The 21,229-nt window shown below is 35.9% G+C and overlaps 1 protein-coding gene across 9 annotated transcripts in view; it reads right to left on the minus strand.

The window, feature by feature from the left end:
- Positions 1-754: 754 nt before the first annotated feature.
- The window catches only part of TRIP12 (thyroid hormone receptor interactor 12), an 82,769-nt gene continuing 62,294 nt past the window's right edge, over positions 755-21,229 (minus strand). For 7 of the 9 annotated variants that reach the window (XM_072866336.1, XM_072866333.1, XM_072866335.1 and 4 more), the window contains 18 exons: positions 20,726-20,917; positions 19,863-20,014; positions 17,861-18,033; positions 17,327-17,400; positions 17,022-17,221; positions 16,088-16,215; positions 15,644-15,795; positions 15,019-15,161; positions 13,530-13,686; positions 12,294-12,392; positions 11,641-11,755; positions 11,201-11,355; positions 10,526-10,690; positions 9,118-9,282; positions 5,446-5,559; positions 3,536-3,630; positions 3,243-3,346; positions 755-2,133 (listed from right to left, as the gene is read on the minus strand). In XM_072866336.1, coding sequence (XP_072722437.1) covers positions 1,937-2,133; positions 3,243-3,346; positions 3,536-3,630; positions 5,446-5,559; positions 9,118-9,282; positions 10,526-10,690; positions 11,201-11,355; positions 11,641-11,755; positions 12,294-12,392; positions 13,530-13,686; positions 15,019-15,161; positions 15,644-15,795; positions 16,088-16,215; positions 17,022-17,221; positions 17,327-17,400; positions 17,861-18,033; positions 19,863-20,014; positions 20,726-20,917 — 2,580 coding nt within the window. In that variant the 3' untranslated portion in view covers positions 755-1,936. The remainder of the gene's footprint in view (positions 2,134-3,242; positions 3,347-3,535; positions 3,631-5,445; positions 5,560-9,117; positions 9,283-10,525; positions 10,691-11,200; positions 11,356-11,640; positions 11,756-12,293; positions 12,393-13,529; positions 13,687-15,018; positions 15,162-15,643; positions 15,796-16,087; positions 16,216-17,021; positions 17,222-17,326; positions 17,401-17,860; positions 18,034-19,862; positions 20,015-20,725; positions 20,918-21,229) is intronic. The other 2 variants (XM_072866337.1, XM_072866332.1) reach the window with 1 other exon arrangement.

Below are 21,229 nucleotides of genomic sequence, written 5' to 3' on the forward strand. Positions count from 1 at the left end.
AAAAAATGAACAAATTGCTATCCACACACTATAAACACTTTTTTGTGCTCAGTTTGATCAAGTTATCAGAACAATTTAAACACCAGTCCATAGTTTAAACACTGCCTTGAAGTTTTATGAAAACTATGCCGCACTGTGCACTACCATTATTATATGTACAGTGTGAAGCACCTTCTTTCAGTTTTAATACGGTAGTAGAAACTGTTCAGTTATCAGGTTCTTTGTGCAAGGATTTCACATTCTACTCATGCTCATGACAGATTTGCATTACATTTCAGTGGCACTGGTACGAGCAACCACATGTAATTCTGTGAATGTTCACTGGAAGAATGTCCATTACATGTACTGAAATACATATTCTGGAAGTACAAATTCTTCAGCTAGATAAAAGAAAACTTGTTATTGTTAGTTTAGGGGAAATACTAGCCTGATTAGCCAGAATTTAACAATTTCTAAGCACTGAAATGAATTTTGATTTCTCAAAGTTGAATAAAAGTAAGTAACTATCACATTTTCATAGAGATGAACTATATAGCAGGTACATCTCAGGAATATTTGTAATCGCCCGTTTTTTGAACCCATAGAAAGAAAAAATTTCCCTCTAAGTTGGAGGTCTTAAAAGGTCTTGTTTTAGTAGTAAATCATCCACAAGTTGCAGGCTGTTAGCCAAGTAGATTTTAGGATGATTTACTGGCATTACAGTAATTTACACAATTGAACTTTATGCATACAGTACAAAACTATGAACAAAAAGGTGAAGCAAACTTTTTTATTTATATTCAGGTAAAAACATTAACCTGATGAAGTAAATTATTGCAGATTTGAGAAATCAGCACATAAAACAGTTGGACAGAGCATTGCTTACAGGTGCTTTATCTGTGTCAAAAGACAAAGGCTGAACTGTTTGTTCCAAGCTAGCGCTGGGGGAGGGGGGGGGGAGAAAAAACTACAAAAGTAACCAGGAACTTAGATCAAGAACAAGAAAACTGTTTACTCAAACAGGGAATGAAACCAACTAATTTGTCTTTTAAAAAACTTTACATCAATTCGAAATGCTCTGGCCTTACCACGATACACACTGGCCAGCCCAAGCTGTTGGACTTCAACTACATGAAAGAAATAACTCTTCCTAGCCTCTATTAAGAGGCTTTTTTGCTGCCCGAATCAGTGTGTAAACAGTTCTAGAGCGTCGACTGGTAAAGGCTGTCGCCATTATATCCTACCACTACAGTAAAACTATGCTATAAGAAAGGTTCTACCTAGTTACAAAGGCTGAATTATATTGACAATATATATTTGATTTCAGTAAAATTTAAATTATCTTAATCAGAGAAAGAGGCATGGAGCAGTTAAATGCCCATGCTAACCAAAACATAACAATTGCTGAATGTTGCACACAAAAAGAACCAAGTGAATTGCACATCAGACAATACATGAGGATGGGTAAAATTAGAGGCAGGTGAGGGTACACAGAACTAGTCTACTAAACTAGATTTGTCAAATACATGGTGTATTTTAATTTCTGTACTTATGTACAAAAGTTGTCTTTGGAGGAAAAACTTCAGACTTAGCTAGATGGATACACACAGCCCAGTATTAAACTGCACAGCGACATTTATTGTTCCAGCCTGGAAAAACATCCCTTTTTAAATTTCACACAGCAAAGCAAGTTAAAAACTTCACTCATCAAATAAATGATAATTTAAACAAGAACTTGCTAAAGAAACCTTGTCACAACAACTTTTAGGGCCTGATCACTTTAAGTCCATAGGGGCCTTTAATGAATATCAACCAAGTGTCTTTGTTTATAATCTGCAAGCCGTTTTTCTACAACAAGAAGGCGTAACACGTTTCCTTGACTCAGGTGATATATTTAGAAAAGAATCATGAGTTTCTCTTTTGCTGTAACAGGCAGACATTGCATTTTTCATTGTGATCAGGAAAGATGGAATGACTGCTGCCCTTCTCTTGCAGCTATCAAGAGTTTTTCACGCATTATCTCAATAGTCGAATAGTCCGGCAATTTGAGATAGTTCACACAAGTCATTACTGAGGGCAAGAAATCATCTGGATTCTCTGTAGACTCAAATGTCTTGCGTACAATTGTCAACGGAGGATTCAAACTTCGAAAGCCTATTAATAAGAAAAGACATTCAGAATAAGGTTGTTCCTCTTGCAAACCCACAGTTAACACTGTAGACATCTAACAGTGACAGAAGCATACATCATCTTCATAACTGACTTATTAATATCCATTTTTTTAAGTTTAGAATATAGCTTTATAAGGCCATGTAGCAAGCTAAAAGATACCTAAAATCCTTTCTGTAGATTAGTTTTCCAAGATGAATTAAAAAAAAAAGCTAGACACATCTACTTTTAATTCTGTGCTTTGTATGTGTAAAAAACCTATTCCAATCACAATATTTTTAAGACTTTGTTGGTTTCATACACATTTTCTAAGATTCTCAGAAATTATCTATGACTGTTGTACCTTATTTTTTTCACTCTAGCTAAGGTTTTTATACTCCTAACCCTCAATCCTGTCTGCACCATCTCTCCCCAAAAGAGCTCTAAAAATTTTTTAAAAAAAGAATGAACTCTTTCTTATAATGTCAATTCTTTAACTAGAAAAAAAACAACCCAAACCCCAAAGAACATAAGTAATGGAACATATGCATAAATTCTGTTTTTACTTGCAAAGCGTTCAGCTGAGAATATGCTAAAATGTGTATTCTATAATGGTCCCTAGCAAAGACAGTGAGTTCCTCAGTTTTCCTCACTGCCTCTCATCTAAATTCTGAAATTCAGAAGGGGGAGAAATTACAGTTTATCACTATGCTAGTATTGTCTCCTTTCTAGCAAAAAATATTATTGTTTCCAGGTAGCAATGCATCATTTTGTTGTTGTCATAACTTAATGCACCTCTAGCCAAGGAATACAGTATTAAGGGGTTTCAGTTTTGTTTATATTTTGAACTACTTTTTGCCCTCCAGTAGATTATCTGGTAACAAATGAAATCTGGAGAAAGTCAATTGAATGAAATGTCATGAGATTAACACAAAGTTTGAGAATTCTACTAGAAGTCTACCCAGCCACTTCTGAAACTAGATATGTCAAACAAGTATGAACCTCTAAAACACACAGATAAGTAATTTTTTCCTATACTGAAATAACCCACTTATTCTGAAATGCATTAATAATACTGATTTCATATATAGCAATATGTAATAAACAAAACCTACCTCCTACAGGCAGTCTGGGGCTACCTGTCACAAACTGAAGAAACAGTCTTTGCTGCTCACTATCAAAGCTACTGAGAATTTCAAAGAGATACTTCACTGCTCGACTAAGGAGGGAAAAAAGCAAGCTATTACTTTGTTTATAGTTAAAATTGCATCAGATTCATATTCAGTGCAGTATGAATATTTTCAAATACATTTCATATAATTTTTAGCTTGAATAACAGTATATCAAGATTAAATACCTGTTTTCTAGTGCTACCATTTATTTTTTAACAAGACCAACACCATATTACCTGTCATGTGTATAACCGTGATCTGGCCTGCAACATTCCATTAAAGTCTTTGCATCCCAAGTGTCCGTTTTACTGCCGCACAAGAGCTGCTCCAACTATAATATTAAAAAACAAGGAAGGAAATTTTCCCCTTTAGAACTTCAGGAAGAACGAGTACAGTCTGTTCTGACTACTATTACAGCATTCTACTTTCTGGAATGGCTTGCTGCAGAATAACATCAGTCACCCCAAGCAATCCTCCCAAATTCCTTGAATGCAATAGCTTCATCCCAGTGACAGCCTCATTTGCTGAATCTGCCTTTGCATACAATCCACTACCACACGAGATGCTGAATGTCTCTCAGAACAGAGACAGTCCTAATAAGCAATTTACACTGGAGAACCAAAAGTGTCTTAAGTTTTTTGAAATCTCACAATTTTTAAAGAAATCTAGGGGAATGGGAAGAATAGAGTGTTTACACTTGCTTTTTAGAACTCTGAGCTCTTTTTTGAAAGAAAAAAACCAATCGTTAGACAGAGACGGATCTGTCAGATATCAGTTTTCTACTTAAATTATTTTGCCTATTCTTTCTATGTACTTGGGCAAGCAGAGATGACAGGCTACAGCCAAAACATTAACAGCTTCTACAGATGTCCTTCTAGGATACGTGAGGAGGTGTAAAGCCCTGATCTCAATAAAACCAGGTTTGACACACCTAGCTGTCCTGTTCATGAACAAAAGCATTTTACAAGTTCTTTATAATAGTTTAGGAATGGGTTGTAAAAAGGTTCAAATGTCTGGATAGCTATCAGCAACAGAACATGAGATCACATGTGTATATCCTATTAGGAAAGGATATCTTATATCTCACACTACTCCTATGGCTTGCTTAATTTTGATCAACGATATTAGTAGATTAGCAATAGACTAGTGTCGTATTTTAAAATTTCCAAGCAGAAGCAAGCATCAAACTATGCCAAACAACCACCATACAGAAGAAAAGCATCACATATATTACAAAATGGAGAAGTTTGGGTAAAACACTGGAGAAACTAGAATAATCTGCCATTTTTACTAGCCTTAAATTTGCTGCAGAAAAAAAGGTGGTGGTACTGTTTGAAAGCAGTCCCAACAGAAAGGCATGAAGAAGAGTCACTATGAGCAGTTACATCTCTCAGCTTTAAGAGACTCTTACATTGCAAAGCACCAAGAACAAGAGAGTAACACAAAGGCTCAGCTAACATACTGCTTCAGAGCATGCTTAACATTTCTTCATGAAGTCAAAGGTGTAAGTTTATGAAGGTAAATAAACCGTTCGAAGTACAGTCTTCAAATAAACTCCTTAAAGGCAGAGTAACAAAACATTCTCTCTTCTAGTCCAGACAACCATAACCGTGTCTCAATTCAGTGCACTTAAGAGTGCAAGAATTTTTACAAGGAAATTGAAGTGGTGGGCCGTGAGAACAAGGCAAGATCAACTATCCTTATTCTTCACCCCTTCATCTGAATCTCCTCTTACTGTCTAAAGCTTTGTTAAAGAGCTGACTACTTTTTTTTATAGAACATCCAGGTAGCATCCACATCTATAGCTATTAAGAGTTACTGCAATACAAGGAATTAAATGAAGTATCTATACTGGTTATGAAGAGCCTGCATATATAAATTTAAGTACTTTTTCTCAGAAAAGCTGGATACACTCAATTTTAAAGAAAATGGAACTGTTCATAATAAAAGCATCAAATAAATAACCACCAAACATAGAAATCTTTAATGTTTAAGTATGCAATTTAAAGGACACCAAGTTTTACTAATACGCATCAGAAATGTAATATAACCAGATTCTATCTAATCCAGTGCATACCTAGGTTCAGACTGTCCATACGTATAGATGTAAGGTTATAAAAGCATCAGTAAAAACAGGTTTACCAACCTCCTCAGGATAGAAGTACTGAAGATGACTGAGGGGGAAGACTGATTCAAATCCATCTCTGAATGAGTCAAACTGTCTGGCAACACCTTCATTTAGTGCCCAGAATATGACCAACTGCAGGGAAGAGAAAAAAAAAGTCATTTGAACAAAGGAAGCATGGAAATGATCACCACTGTACAAAAGACTACAGCTACAGAAAAAACACCTCTACAGAAGCCTAGCCATATGCTCACTGTAGTTGTGGCAGAGTTTGAACTTCGATTCATGGAGCTGCTCTACAGGATTGCCTCATTCTGCCTTAATTCATAAGCTCATGCTGCTGCAATGCAACAGACACAGAATTTGTTGGCTTTTTTTCTTTACAGCTCTCTCATACGGTCTGTCATTGCAAATTAGTAAAAGTCATTTGGAGTTCAAACAACCCCATACTTAGAATACCCTAAACATGCAACTCATGCAGAGTTTAAACAACTTTTTTGCCTTTATTTTTGATAAAACAAGGTTAATACATGGAATTCAGAATAGCTGGTTAAACGGATCCTATTTAACAAAATATTTTAAAACAAATCTAAACATTTATTAGACATTTTTAGAAGCCTAACCTAGATGTTCTCTCTGTACACTGATATCCATTTAAAATTCAGCAACTGAAACAGAAAATCCTTAGAGCATCATTGGCAGTATTATATTAGTTTCCCCCATGGAAACATATGGGCCCCTTTTCTAATATATAGTTACAAAAAGTAGCTTTAGACTTTTTGTTACATTAAGTATCTTAATATTGTAAGAATACATGGGGGAAAAAGAGAAATAACTTCTTTTCATGTTACTGGGATTTGGTAAGAATCAGGCAAAAGACAGTAAGACAGTCTAGGCTTTTTGTGTGTGTTTTTTTTTGTATCTGCAGTTATCCTCTCAGGATTAAATTCACCTTCCAAAGCTGACAGCACATACTGAAACAATAATCACTAGGGGGAGGGAAGGGGACATGATGCAAGTAAGACCAAATTTCTTTTACATCTCCTGCAGCCAGTATTTCTCCACTAAATTAAAAACCAACATATTATACATGGCAGATTGCATGCCAAGTTCAGATTCTTTTGTCAGTTAGTGCTATTGATGATTACATTTGCCTTGGCTACCCTCAACTCTAGCAGGAAATGAAGGCTGGTTGTAAAAGATGTGTTGTCAACACACAGCTACTAGTTTTTAAATGTGTTAAAAGCTCTGACCTGGAATGCTGAGAAAAGCTTTGAAAGACATCTAAGGATGCATCTGAATACGATTAAAAACCTCATTGATACTGCTGGACTCCTGAAGCAAGTATTTAACCCTGTCCCAATAATTGAAGAGTTGCTTGTTCCACAAAGCTCTCAGATGTGAAAGCCTATTAGGATCTGTTGATAAGCTTTCCTAAAAAAAAAGAGTCAGGCATTGAATTTCAGGTAAGATACATACCCCTACTTTCACATGTCAGGTTGCAATACTGAAGAGCAAGCTGGTAAGCACCAGCAGCACAGAAGACTGTTGTATTGCATTCTATAATGTAGAATATTCTATGGCTATTCTAGCAGCAGAGTTGCTGACTTAGAATTGTGATTACTTTTTATGACCAGGAAGGAGTGTGTGGCAAAATTAAGCTGCACTGTATTCTTGTGGCTTCAAAGAGGAGATCAAATTGTTAGGGGAAAAGACTGCACTCTGGAAACTTTTTGTCCACAAATTTAGAACAAGCAAGTTGGCCTCTTTCTTTACAGTACGGGGGAGAAGAGGGAGGGAGGGAGAATAAAGTCTTTCACTATACTGGTAGCTGACACAGTTCTACTTTCTGATAAAGATAGCTCCTGTTGGAACTGTCATTGGGGGGGAAAAAAAAGGAGGTGGAGGGTGGAATGACATGACTGCAGGAGAGGCATGAAGAGTTAACAGTAGGATATTTAGCTTTATAAACTACTTTTAATGGTAATCCACACATAAGATTTTAATGAAAATGACATTTTCAAGAGCAGTGCAGCTGACCCACGGGGAGCTGTACAGGCTAGCTGATAAATTAAATATACTGTTTCTAAATTACAGTTCATCATATTGTGATACAGAGAACACTAATTTTCTCTCTGAAATCTTTTCCATTTCCTTGACATTGAGTCTATAATGCTAATCACTGGGATCTAGTTTAAAGTCTCCTCTATAAGGCAGGAATATAAAAATAAGTATAAAAACTGCACAGGTGTCCTTTAAAGAAAATAGTCCTAAAAGTTGTTTAGAAAGAAGCAGAAAGCAAGCTTTCTGTAGTGATCTGCTTTTCCTTTACAATGCCAGAGGCCCACAACAGGACAAACACATGACACTGGAGATGTCTGCAAGCCTTTCTCAGCATATCAGATACCCACTATGTTACCTAGAGGGAAAAAAACTGACTGCAAACTGTATGAAAATCAGACTCTAAAGCAACTGTTCAGCTTCCCTCAGTAAATAGAGACTGCAAATGCTGTTTCTAACAAACTTAGTTGTTGGCATTGCTCATCTGTAAGTCTGCAAACAGTTTTATATCCAAATATGTTTAATTTTATAAGTGATTCTTGACTAGCAGAATTTGCTTTCAACAAATAAAGATATGAGAATTGGATATGTGCATAACAGCTTGAATCTGGAAGATGAACAGCAACTGCTCAATATTCATTTGTAAGGATTATGGAATAACTTTGCAAAGTTCTCAGTTGATATCCAGGAGCTTATATGCCCCTTACTGAATCATTTCTACCAAAACATCAGATATGTTTCTTATCAGTGCTTGAAAAATCTTAACAGTCCTCAGAGTGAAATTGGCAGCAGACTAACCTGTCAGAAAATGCATTATTTAGGAATTGGAATAATGGCTTTTTCATGATACAATCAATCATTCTTACCTCCATCCCACTCATGACTTCATGTGATAATATTGCATTCTTCCTTCCTTTCCTCATCTCTTTTCCAGGCTGTTTTTAATCTATTCCCTTTAACACTTTCTTATGCAGAAACAGTTTCCTACCTTTTTTCAGCAGTATCACCCTTTTGTTTTTCTCGGGTTTATGTCCCTTCTGACATAGGAATAAATCAATATGCAGGTGTACTGTCAACTTACAGCACTGTTTTGTTCTCTGTTCCTTACCTATTTTTTTATTGTTTGGGTGGGTTTTGTGTTTGTTTGCTTTTGTGGTTTTGGGGGTTTTGACTCCCGACTGAGCTGATGTTTTCTTAAGTCTGACTCCAAAAGATTTCACTATTATTATAGCAGTTCAAAGCCCACTGAAGTGTGGGTGCTAAATCACTACTGCAAACAAATTCATTATGATACACAAATGTGGGAACATGTTAAAAGATTATGAAAGTCCACAGCTCAAATCACTCCACTTACTACAACACTTTTTATCCAAGAAAGCATACTTCCAACAACTTCATTATGTATAAACCAGACTTTTTTGTACTATAAAATTTTCAAGTCAGGTGCGCTGACTAGGATTCAAACAGTTTTTCTGTAGTAATAAACTAGTACAGAATAGAAGCAATCTGTAGGAAAATTATTGCCATGTCCAGTTCACAAGAATGGACTGAAATACATATGGAAACAAACTACTTGAGAGCAAGGTGAGGAAGAATAATGAAAGTTTTAGTCCTAGCTTTGCTTTTACGTACTCTGAGATACTCCTCTAAATTGTGGATGGTGACTGGTGTATCTTTTCCCCCTTTTTTCAGTTCTATATTAGGAAACCCAGGAAGTGTGAAGTCCAGCCCTAGATCTTCCACTGAGCAGCCATTCATTGTCAGAGCCTCCAATGCATACTGTAGACTTTCTTTGGTCTAAAAAAATTGGAAGTGGAAACCATTGAGAACAATTCATTCACATTAACTGATCTAAAAGTTATGACTTCTAAATCAGTTTTGAGTAAGTAAACATTTCTATAAGAATATTACTATTAATACTGTTACAGTACTCCTTGCTTTCCTTCTATATTTTTCATACATAACAGTAAACCAAGACAAACCAAATAAACTATCTTAATGGATAAACTTGAAAGATCATAACAGTACACTTTTTTCCTAGCAATTTTGGAATTACTTTAACTTCTTGCATATTATTTATTCAGAAAAATCCTATTGCAAGAGAAGGAGATGTGTAATATGCTAAGGCTCTTAAGACTATGTTTTTTCCTTAGAATAGTTAATGGCATTTGTATTTGGCATGCATACTGACATTTTTCAGCTTTCATCCACCAGGTTTCACGTTTTTCAAACTCTTGTTGGGAAATTAAGAGCGGTGATCAAGGAGAGAGTGTGAGACAGTGAGGTGAAGAGGAATAAAGGCCCACAAGCTTGCAATAACTTCACTAGTAACAAAGCAGATGTATTAAGAGTATAAGTTAGTTTATTACCACCTACCATCTATTAACACTGGATGCTAGAAAGAGCATGCATGCCAGAAGACCTTTTATTGCTACTCTGCAACAGTGAGTGGTACTTTTTTAGCTAAGAGTGGATAACCTTGAAAAATTAAGACTCTTCTGTATCTATAAAAGAACCTGTATGCTCACATATGAAGCCAGGTTACACCAGTTCTGCATACAGCTTTCGGTGAGGGAGAAAAAAAAGAAAAAAGAAAAAACCCCACACAAAATGCCCTCCTAAGAAAGCCTGAAAGTTTCACTAAACCAACTAATATAAAAAGCCAAGCTTTCTGAATGTTCAAAAATCAAGGACAGATTTTTCCTCTGATATTAAAGTTGGTTAGTCTTTTCAAAGTGAACCAAAGAGAGAAGTTACCTTCGGCAAACATCTGGCAGTTCTAGCCATTTCTAGCCTGTGTTTAATCACACAGAAGAATCCCATAATAAATTTCTAATGTTGGAGTCTACATTACAAAGACAGTGTTATAATTACTAGCCAATGATTTAATAACATTAAACTACTCCTTTTATTAGAATGAAGTCATTATGACTATAACCATCAGTATTAAGCACTATCATACACTCTCAATTACAGTTACTTCATAAAATCCACACATGTGCAAAGATGCACTCTTCAATTCTTAGGGTTACTTTCCCACCTGTGTTTTGTCCTGTTCAAGTCTTTTCTTTTGTCTTACAATATCTTCAAGGTGATATATTGATTTGGCTACTACTGGATCAATACTGAACAAGTCATGCGATGTCAAGGAAGTTTCCTGTCGTAACATCCATTTATAAAAAGGAAGTCCAAGAGGAAGGTCCACCTGGGAATTGAAACTTTGTTTAGTACTGAATGGTCTTCCAAAACTGTATCTTTTGCTATTTTATCTCTCTACTAGATCTAGAATACTATTTACTAATTCATAGTTCTGGCACACACCAAAACACCATGTCTGAGCTTTTTTACCTGAGAAATTTAGTTGAGAAAACACAACTAACTGCCTAGTGTATATACATTACAGTAATTGGCAAGCTAGCAGCTGGAATAACAATAAGCCCAAAATGAGCTTGAAAGAAGATTGGAGGAGGTTGCAACACACGGCAAGCAATGGCTTTTCCTTTTTTCACTATGGTCTCAAAAGCCACTGTAAAGATCTTCAGCATACACTACCCTTTCCCGGTCAAAAGCTCAGCTGCATCTCCCCTCACCCCACCCAAACTGCTAGAGCTGAAAGTAATTCCATGCAACTCTTAATGCTATTTTTTCCCCACCACAGTCAGAACTAGAATTTTCATTTAAGCCTTCAGAATCATATTTTCCATTTTATTCTCACCAGTCTAAAATCCATGATTGCCTTGGCCATTAGTTTTCCCAGAAAGCGGAACTTCATTTTAACTTTTGCAATGTGAGCTGGCTTAGCTGTTCTACCAAAAGGAAGCGCAAAAAGGCCTTGAAGGTTATGGATGTACTTGGTACCTTCCTGGCTTCCTGTTGAGGAAGAAAGAGAAAAAAAGTTCAATACATACACTGCTAGTTTCATTCCAGACGCAAGTTTGAAAGCAGCTATCAGATAACCATAAACCTAAAGCTTCTTATAAAATTAAAAAAAAAAACCACACCACCACCAAAGATAATCACACACTATCATGAGGCATATTATCTGATCACAAACTGAGGTGCTCTTTCAATCAAAGCCATTCATGTAATTAAAGTCAACTTAGAATCAATTCAATATTAGATCAATATTGATAGTTCAGGTAGTAAAACATTTACCTTTTGGATTGGCTAAAGTCACTTCTTCTCCTCTCCAAAGCCCTAAGTCTGCTCTCTGTAGTTCCTGAGATACAAGTGCATAGAACTCTAGCGTGGGGCCTAGGCCTGTGCCAACCTTCAGGGGGAGGGAGGGTGTAGGGAGAGGAGAGGGAATGAGATAAGTAAATAAATGAGTCCATTAGGTTAGTCTGACTATCAAAATCTTTACGTAGTCTGAGAAATACAGTACATTATTGGCGATAAAGAAGACTGCATTGCAAAAAGAGTCTAGAGAACCTAACTATGCCAACATTTACAATACGACTGAGACAGCTTGGAAAGACCACGTATCAGAGGGTATAATAGTAGAATAAAAGTATTAACCACCTAATGATCACATTATAGAGGAAAGGCACACAGCTGTTTGCTTAGAGTTAGGAAAAAATGTGCTCTGCAGAATAAGATTGATTATGAAATTTAGTAGATCAGAAAGTTTCTCCTAGGAACTAAAAATCACAACCAAGTGGATTAGGGATAATTAATAGACAAAATTTTGTGGCACCAGCAATGGGAAGGACCACGAGTCTGACCGAGTCATTCTATGAAAGTTGTAGCTTTTCTGTATTAATCTTCAGTAAAGAGGGGTTAAATTAGACTGCATTGATATTACTTACTTCATTCTCATACTGGATTTCCAACATGGCTCTTGAACTGCCTAGATCCTGCATCACAGATTCTGCCTGTTTCAACAGCTCATCTCTGTTCACAGTGCGCTACACATTAGAGAAGTTTTAAGTAGTGAAGTTATGTCTGTAAGTCCCAGCTCCCAAGGCAGTTACAACAGGAAAAAAATTAGTTATGCAAGCTTTTCCACCCCATGCTAATAGTTCCACAGTTCAACAATTTGTAAGCTTATACTTTGATAAAATAATTCTTGCTTCTATATGAAAACTGACTAGAATTAGTGTTCAATATAAAATGAAAAACCAATGCCTTACATTTGTATCAGTATAACTAATAGGTACTACTCTTGCCAAGAATCTGGCAAGGACTATAACATAGCAGAGAAGTGTTGTCATGTGATGTTATATACCTTGAACTAACATGTGGAGAAAACACAAAAAGATGCCAAAATCCAACAACCTAAAGGAATAATCTTATACCCTGCCCTTGTGGATTCTCTAGTAGGGAAAGTGGCAGGTTTCAAAATCCCCAAAACAAAAAAACCCACCACAACAGCACTGGGATTCCTGCATGCTGGAAACTGTATTCTAGTTGAACTAGATTCTCATGCCTCTTGTCTTTTTTCCCCAGAGGTATTCAAGATTACGTAGCAGATCTACGCTATACAACAGATATCAGTTTAACATAACATCTCTCCAGACTCAAGGCAGACACCCAAGACCCCACAATTTAAAACAGTCACAGCTTAGTTTTATTATGTTGTGACAGGAGGTTTAATACTCTCCCTGTATTGGGAGAATACAAGGACAGTGTTTTTGTTTATTCAAGTAACACTTAAGGGTCTAAATCCTATTGCGTGAATTATTCTGAAATTCTACATAAAGCAAAACAGAGGTTTACAAGCTTATATGAAATATCACTAATGTAACCTAAAACTTAAAGTTCATTCTTGGAGTATATTTTCAGAAGCTATGTAAAGACTCAAGTTCAAAATGAGCAGGATGTGAGAAAGCAGTGTAGCATACTCTAGCCCCTTCTGCCACCTAGTGGCAGACACCTAGAAGGCATTGTGCCTTCTAGTCGGGGGCTTTTACATGAATAAAAACAAACCCCCTCTTTCTACCAAAACCTAAAGTTTTACAGATAAATCTCTCACAGTGATATTCTTAAAGTCAATATAAAAATAAACAGATCATTAATTCAATTTTTAAACAACATATACCTACTTTTTTCCTGTCCAGTCGCGGTGCCACTCTGCTATCCTGAGAATCTGATTGATTGATTTCTGGATTAGTATCCAGTAGTCTTTGCATGGCTCGATCACGATCAAAAGCAGTTACATAAAACAGCATTTGACGGGTATCAAATGGAAAGAAAAATGGGCTGTAAAGAGCATTGGATTAGTCAGATGGGTTCCAACTAGCATCTATGACTATAGTTTAGTTTAAAACACAATAAAAACATAGTATGCTTGAAATTAGTGCTTTATTAAACACTGTGGGGAAAACAGCCTCCAAAGGAAGCCTTCCAGAACACACTTTATTTTTAGTTACAATGCTTATGAGCAAGAGTCTAGAGATGGAATTTAATATAAGAAGGAACCACAAAAAATTCCAGAAACTTCGAACTCTCCCAGAAAAATAACTAAAAATACTTGAATGCCTTGGCTATGCAAAGTTTGTATCAGAAAATAAATATTCTTTTACTTATTCATGCCTGTTTTACAATTAGTTTATCTAACTTAGATCAAAGATTTTCAGAAGGTGGCTCAAGCCCCACATTTGGGGGGAAGGGGGGGAACACAGGACGGTGGGGGATGGGACTGAGAACCTGCCTACAGCAGCACCAGCATTCTACCTTCCATCATTTTCAAAAAAACACTTTAAATAATCTGTGAAAGACTACCAGAGAAACTTCTTATTTTATCAGTTCTACTATTCTTAAAGGCATGTGTACACTAACAGTAGTCCTCCACTGACATTTAAGTGAAAATGCAGTTTTATGGAACAAATACTGCTACAGGTGTTTGCATAAGTATATACATTCATACTCATAATTTGTTATCTGGAATGTTTATGAAGAAATTTAGAGATCTTATTTTAAAAATGAAAAACCAAGTAGTTTCTCTAGAGCACGTATTTCCAGTCAGTTCTCGCCAATGTTGCTCCAGTTAACGTGCTTGAAAAATCCAAAAATGTCAGCTGCTTTCTCATTCTTTCAAGTGCAAGAGTTTCACAGCTTATACTCTGTATCAAGATACTACAAAGTACTATGAATATAGCTTTATTAAAATTATTTACAATATTTTATCAGTAATCATAAAAATATTTTCCTTTGTACCATATTGAATATGCTAAGATAAATGTAGTGGTATGACAAAAATGCCATTAAACAGTTTAACGGGAGAAAAAAAAAAATGACCTGAATAATCAAGTACTATTATTTCAATGAGAAAACTTCAGATCACTCAGAATCTCCTGTAAGAAGTGGTCCAAACTTTGCAAGCTGGTCTATTCCTCTATATTTGGTTTAAACTATGCAATATAGGTGTAAACATTCATCCCACTGTCACTATGTAGCTTAATAAGATTTCTGTGACTACATTTTACTCCCCAGCACTTTCAAAAGCCTTGTAACACACAATCCACCTGGGCTGCCCAGTCAAGAGGCCTACTGAACTGAAATTATTAATACTATACAGTAAGTCATTCATACCATGTTTTTCCAAGTTCTGTCAGCCAAGTTGGTATGTTTCCTGTCATAATTACCAAAGGATCCTGAAGCTGCCTGTTTGCTTTCGCTGTCAGTTTACTGTTGATAAACTCTGAGGTTGGAATTATCTCCTTGCAGATTGCATTCTGTGTTAAATAAAAACAATGTACTTCTAAGTTAAAGAAATGCTGGAAGAAATACCAAGCCTTTGTTAAGAGGTTTGTTTTATACTTCTAAACTGCTTATCATAAGAAGAAAAAAAAAAAAAAAAACACACACCAAAAAACACACTTTCATTGTCACTTTGGTCATACAGAGTTTAAAGCCATGAAAGACTGATTTTTACTATTCATTTTCTTTTCAAGAATAGTGTTGCTCTTTGAACTTAAGGAAGGAAAAAGCATGGAAAATGTGTTTAACACACTATAGAGAAAATATGATTGACTATAAGAATTTACAGCCTTCATCTTACCAGAAGTTAGAGAAATAGGTAGGGGAAGATGATAGTATTTGCATTATTCTGTCTTGGTGGGGGGTGGCAGACAGAGGAAGAAGGCTATTTTAAGGTGTTTCAGGACAGAGTTGTCTGTATCAAGTACAAAAGTGATTTAAAAAGTGCTCTACTCACATCATACAAGTAATACCAGTATCGACTGATAGCATGTAAAACTCTCAAAAGAAGAATAACATCTAATGAGGGATCTTCAAATGTTATGTTTTCAGGTGGTATAGATATGAGGTAAACTTCTAGAGGATTTAATACCGAAGGGCATACACCATCTAGCAAGACAAAAGAAAATGTTATCAAAACAAATCAATTGGAAGTCTTTCCAAGATTTCATTATTAGGAGCCTAGGTAGTATTAGTCATGGCATTCACTTAACTACAACAGTTTAGTTAGACAATTCAGTAAGTATCTTATTTTTGGTTTTAATACACACATTAATATATGCTTACTTTTCTTACACTACGCTTGCTTTAAAAGAAACGCTATGGTGTCTCTAAACACTCTTTGTCCCCATCCTTTCAGAAATTTCACAAGTCTAACATATTAGCAAGGCAACACACTCACCATGCCACAATTCATCATGCTTTTTAGAATTTCTAGGGGAGGTTTTTGTGGGAGCAGTTTGCGCTCTTCCTCTTTTACCACCAACACAGTCTTTATTACCATCTTCATCCTCTCGCACGGGTTTGTACCTAAAAAGTAATTAAAAGTTAAAAATATGTTTGTGAAATACTAACTTACATGGAAACAAAAGCAGTTATAAAAGTGTTAGTTCTTTGATTACCAGAATTTTACTTGAATGACAGTTACAAGCAGAAAGACAAGAACAATGCATTTGGATATGATCCAGCCTTTGAAGCTAGGCCCTCAGAAGCAAAGTATGTCATGGGGGAGAAAAAATGGGGACCCTCTGGCTCCATGAACTGGAAGAAGTGAAACAGAAGGTATAGACAAAAAACCAAAGTGGTTTGGTGTAGTTTTTGGGTGTTTTTTTGTTGTTTTTTTTTGGGGGGGGGGTTTGTTGATTTTTTTTTTCTTTTGCTAACACATTTAAATATTAGAAAGACACTGCTGAATGTTAACATGTTTGGCAGTCATAGGTCAATACTGCTCCTTGCAAAGTATGGCCAGAGAATACATATACTTGCACAGCAATCAACTGTGAAAACCAGTATGAAGTTGACCATTATTTGTAGACTGCAGACACATTCTCTATTGTTTGTGGTTAGTTACCTAACACTAAGAATGATTCCCCTCCATCTAGCAGGTGTCATTTAAGATTCCCCATTTCTTGTTTATCAGCTTCACTCATGAGCTAGAAAGAACATCAGTAGCTAACAATGAATTCTTACTAAGATTTAAGTATCTCAAGCACATGAGGAAATTAAAAGCTTCACGGGGGGGGGCAGCATGAGAGAGCGCTGTATTCCCATTTTCTTTATCTGTATACATCTACGAAACTGGAGAAGTTGTCCCCTGATTTCTCTACCCAACTTACCAAATGGTGTGTGTTTTTGTCCAAATCCCAGCTCTTCCTAATGGGTTGCTTTCATCATCTGTAGACTCCCTCTCCTCCTCAGCTTGCAAACTGTACTGCCTAACTGCTTGATACACAGTCATATTGTATGGCAGCAAGTGATCTCCAATGTAAAATTGCAGTCTATGTCTCACATTCCCTGAATTTAAGAATTGAGCAGCCTGAACAAAACAAAAAACCACACAAGTTAGGAAACTTGTTGCTAGGTTTTCTTTAAGCCTCTCCCCACATTGTTCCCTTCTCTTGCCCCCAGAGCAAAAGCTTACCAAAGATTCATCTATTTCTTCATCTGACCCATCATCATCACTATCCTCATCATCTTCTCTAACTCTTCCATAGCCTGAGGAAAGAGAGGAGAAAGACATCCTCATTCGCTTTTACATGAAATGTAGCAATGCTTTTGTACTCTGACTTTTATAAACTCCACTGTTTAAAATGGTTCCAAAATACATCAGTAAAAAAAGTAAGGTTCAGACATGTTAGAACAAATTTCAGTATCAACATCTGGCATCAAAAATGCCAAGTTACAGCCAATCTGACAGGCAACTAGATTATACTTCTGTTAGTATTTAGATTGAACTGTTTACAACAGGAAAGTTTACCCCAGAAAAGAGAAGATTCTCTGCAGCCTTAGTCTCCTCCCCTGTGAGCAAGATACATTTATAGGTACCTCCCATTCGTCTTCAGCATAATCCTCATTTGTCTTCAGTATAATCCTCACAGGTTTTTTCAGACTCCACACTACTGACAGCAACCATCCCAAGAAGCAAAACACATATAACTGTATAATATATATATACCTCTAACTACAAGGTATCTTTCAATGGCTTGTACCAAAGCCAGAGGATCAATCTTCACAGGTCCACCTTTCCACTGTTTCACATTAGCACAGTCTGGATGTCTTTGCAGTTGGCATTTTAATTGATGTGTATTGAAGAATTTTAAAGCTTGAGACCCTCTGTTAAGAGAAAAACTCAAAATAATTTGTGAAAAAAGTTGCTACACAAAGAATCTAATAACCATAATTGCATTTAAAAATGCATTAAAATAGGCTTATACATGCATTTACAAATTCACTTGTTCAGAGTATTATTTCTCAGACTATTTATCTAAAAATAAGCTATCAAGATTTTGATAAACAGATTAAAAATTTTGTTCTACAAAAACACCAGAATCCAAGTTAGACAAAATCTGATTTCCAATGGAATCTACATGGATTAAGAGAAAGTCCAGTCTGAGGTCTGACTACAATATGGCCTATACTGACCATCTTTGAGGTCTGAAGTTGTTCAGTGGTCAGCTGATGCCACATGAGATTTAGATTTAGAGCTGTGTTTACTGCAGTGCAATAAGGATCAGAGTTGGGGGTGGAAAATGCAAGTATCCATTCATATGTTTTTTAATAAGGACCTAAAGAGACAACCTGAAAGCTCCTCTGTTTTTTCTTGCCAAGCATAATTCATATACATGTTCCATCTCACCAAACAATCAATACTCAAGATAGCCGTTTTTATACACAAACCTCTTATCTTGGGCTGCTTCTACTTCCAGGTGCTAGTGAAAGACTACCAAATCTTAATGCCTCAAAATCCTCATTGACATAATCCACAGTAAGACTAGCAGTCAAACAATGCTGCAGTAGTCTGACTTATGTTTAATTTTCTATCAAAAAGAATAGCAGAATTTTGCTTCTATGATTAGCAGCTTAATGACTTTTGTAGTTATCCCACTTTTTACAGAAATAGCATATATTAGGAAGCGTTGTAAGATTACAGAGCACATACTATTTGCAAAAGCCAGTGTCAAGACAACTAATTCCTTCAAGTATTAGAAATCTGTGTATTGCATTCATTCCCATGGATTTTTAAGTTTCACAAAAAGCAAGTACTGAATTTTAATGTAAGTTAGATTAATGCTATAGTGTGAGGCTCCAATACATCTACTATAATGAATGTTGTGTCACAATTAGTGACAAAAAAAATCCACACTATCTTACTACCCAAGAGATGGAAGATTTTGGCATTTCAAACTTTAAAGAATAGTTTTCAAAAATTCATTTTCAATGCTCCTCCCCTCTTAATTTCTACATAGTCACAAAAATAGGTCTTCAATCAAATTGAGCTTTTATCCAGTACCACAAAATATTTTCAAAACTTACATGCAACTTATTTACTAACTGTTATACACTGAATGAAAAATAGTGTTGATTTATTAAAGAAAAGTACAGAAAAGAAATTGTAGAAATAGGTCTTCAGTCACTCGATTTTGTTACTTAAAATGCAAATAACAAGTTGGATTCCAAATGTAATTTATCTTAACACACAGGGCAGGTCTACAGTTATTTTAAACTACGTTAAGAGCCAACAGTTATCACTCAATCCATTATCATCCTAGAGAACAGAACCTATCTGAATAACAAAGTTTAGTACTGTAACACAAACTCTCAGCAGTTTAATTACTTCGCTAAAAAAATATCAGTGTCTCAGCAATAAATAGATTATTTCTTTCCAGTGTTTGTTACATGGGGACGAGGAAAACATTTGAATTTTTAAAGTTTAAATTTAGAGATTGCATTTAAAATTACATATCCACCCCCAATCTAAGTGAGAGAAGTTTCAAGATGGTAAGCAAACATTTGGTTAAATACTCGATCTTTCACTGAATAAGAAAGCCAACCGTGCAATTGCCTTTGTCTTTAATAGGATCAAAAGTTTCCATTACCTCTTGGAACTTTTAGCGTTGAAACAAGTTTTGGAAAACAAAAGCTTCCAACAAAACTATTACCTGAGCATTAATCCTTACCTGCTCCCTGTTCCATTTCCACTAGGGAAGTCATGCACTTTGACAGGAAACTGTTCCATCTGACTGAGGCAATTGTTCATTTTATGGACTAATGCCAGCAAAGGTGCATTTTCTAATGGCTCTAATCTTCCAAGGGGTTCTTCTCCAGGAAGCTGAAATATATTCCAGTCTTTTAGTTATGTGCTTGAATTACTCCATGTTAAACAATTGTTTAAAAGTTGTTTAAAACAAGTTGTTTGAAAAAAAGAAATTAAGAATCACTGCTCTCACTTCAAGTAGCAGCAGTATCAGGATGACTACATGATATGTAACAAGTTTATGAAAGACCTGTTGCAAACAACATACTTTTCTCTCCTGGTTTCAACTGAATAGCCCTACAGATTTTAAGCATTCACCCTTAACCATGAGCAGTAAGCTTCATGGAAGCTGTAGTTATCTACTTTCCTCTCTTCCCCTTTAAATTTCTTCCTTTAAAAACAGGACAATCTAGTTTCTTGCAGTATTTAGGACTAAAGAGAGCAAGTGATAAGATTACTATCCAAACTCTTTCCATATCAACAACTTAGAAGTCAGGAACAATTTTTAAGTTGTTCAAGACTCAGACAATTGGCCGTTTTGGAATTTTATTTCCCACTGTTGTGTGGAATTTTCTGTAATTACAGGGTATTCTAAAAAGTTTATGACCTGTAAAGACATAGAACCACGTGAAAGTTGTAGCGTTATACAGCTTCAGCATAAACAAAACATTCCTTCCATACTCCATCTTTAAGTCAAGGTCATTGCTGAACCTCTCAGATGGTCAGTAAGTACAATCTGAGAGAAAGACAACCAAGAATGACAAAACAATAAACAAGAAAACTTACTGGAGAAGAAAAAAATACATGAAGAAATCTTTTCAATCTGATATCCCTGCTTACAGCATCTTTCTCACTTTTAGATGTCAAATAAAGCAGCAGTTGTTTAACAAACCCACTATGCTGGATTTCAAAGGAGGAGACGTCAGACTCCGAGACAATGCTACGGATTTCTACAAGGCACTCTGTTCCACCATCCACCTGAAAAATATGAAGGTAGTATTTTACTACCCACGTATTATGGGCCTAAGAAATACTATTTTTCTTCCTACTGCATGGAGCAGCTCTAAAGAGAAGGGGGGGGGGAAGGGAAAGTCTGGAGCGTATAGTAACTCAATACAAGCAATGACAGCGCAAATAATCTGAGGATAAGCAATTTCTCTATTCAAGAGGAGACATTACAGGCAACGTCTATATTTTCCCCCTTTTAAGAGAAATGCAAGGTCTCATTTCCGTCTCATGCAATGTAAAGATGAGCTCCAAACAGAAGGGTTTTTTAAAAAAACAAACTTC

The sequence above is a fragment of the Ciconia boyciana genome, chromosome 7 (genome assembly GCF_034638445.1).
Source record: "Ciconia boyciana chromosome 7, ASM3463844v1, whole genome shotgun sequence".
Lineage (NCBI taxonomy): Eukaryota > Metazoa > Chordata > Aves > Ciconiiformes > Ciconiidae > Ciconia > Ciconia boyciana.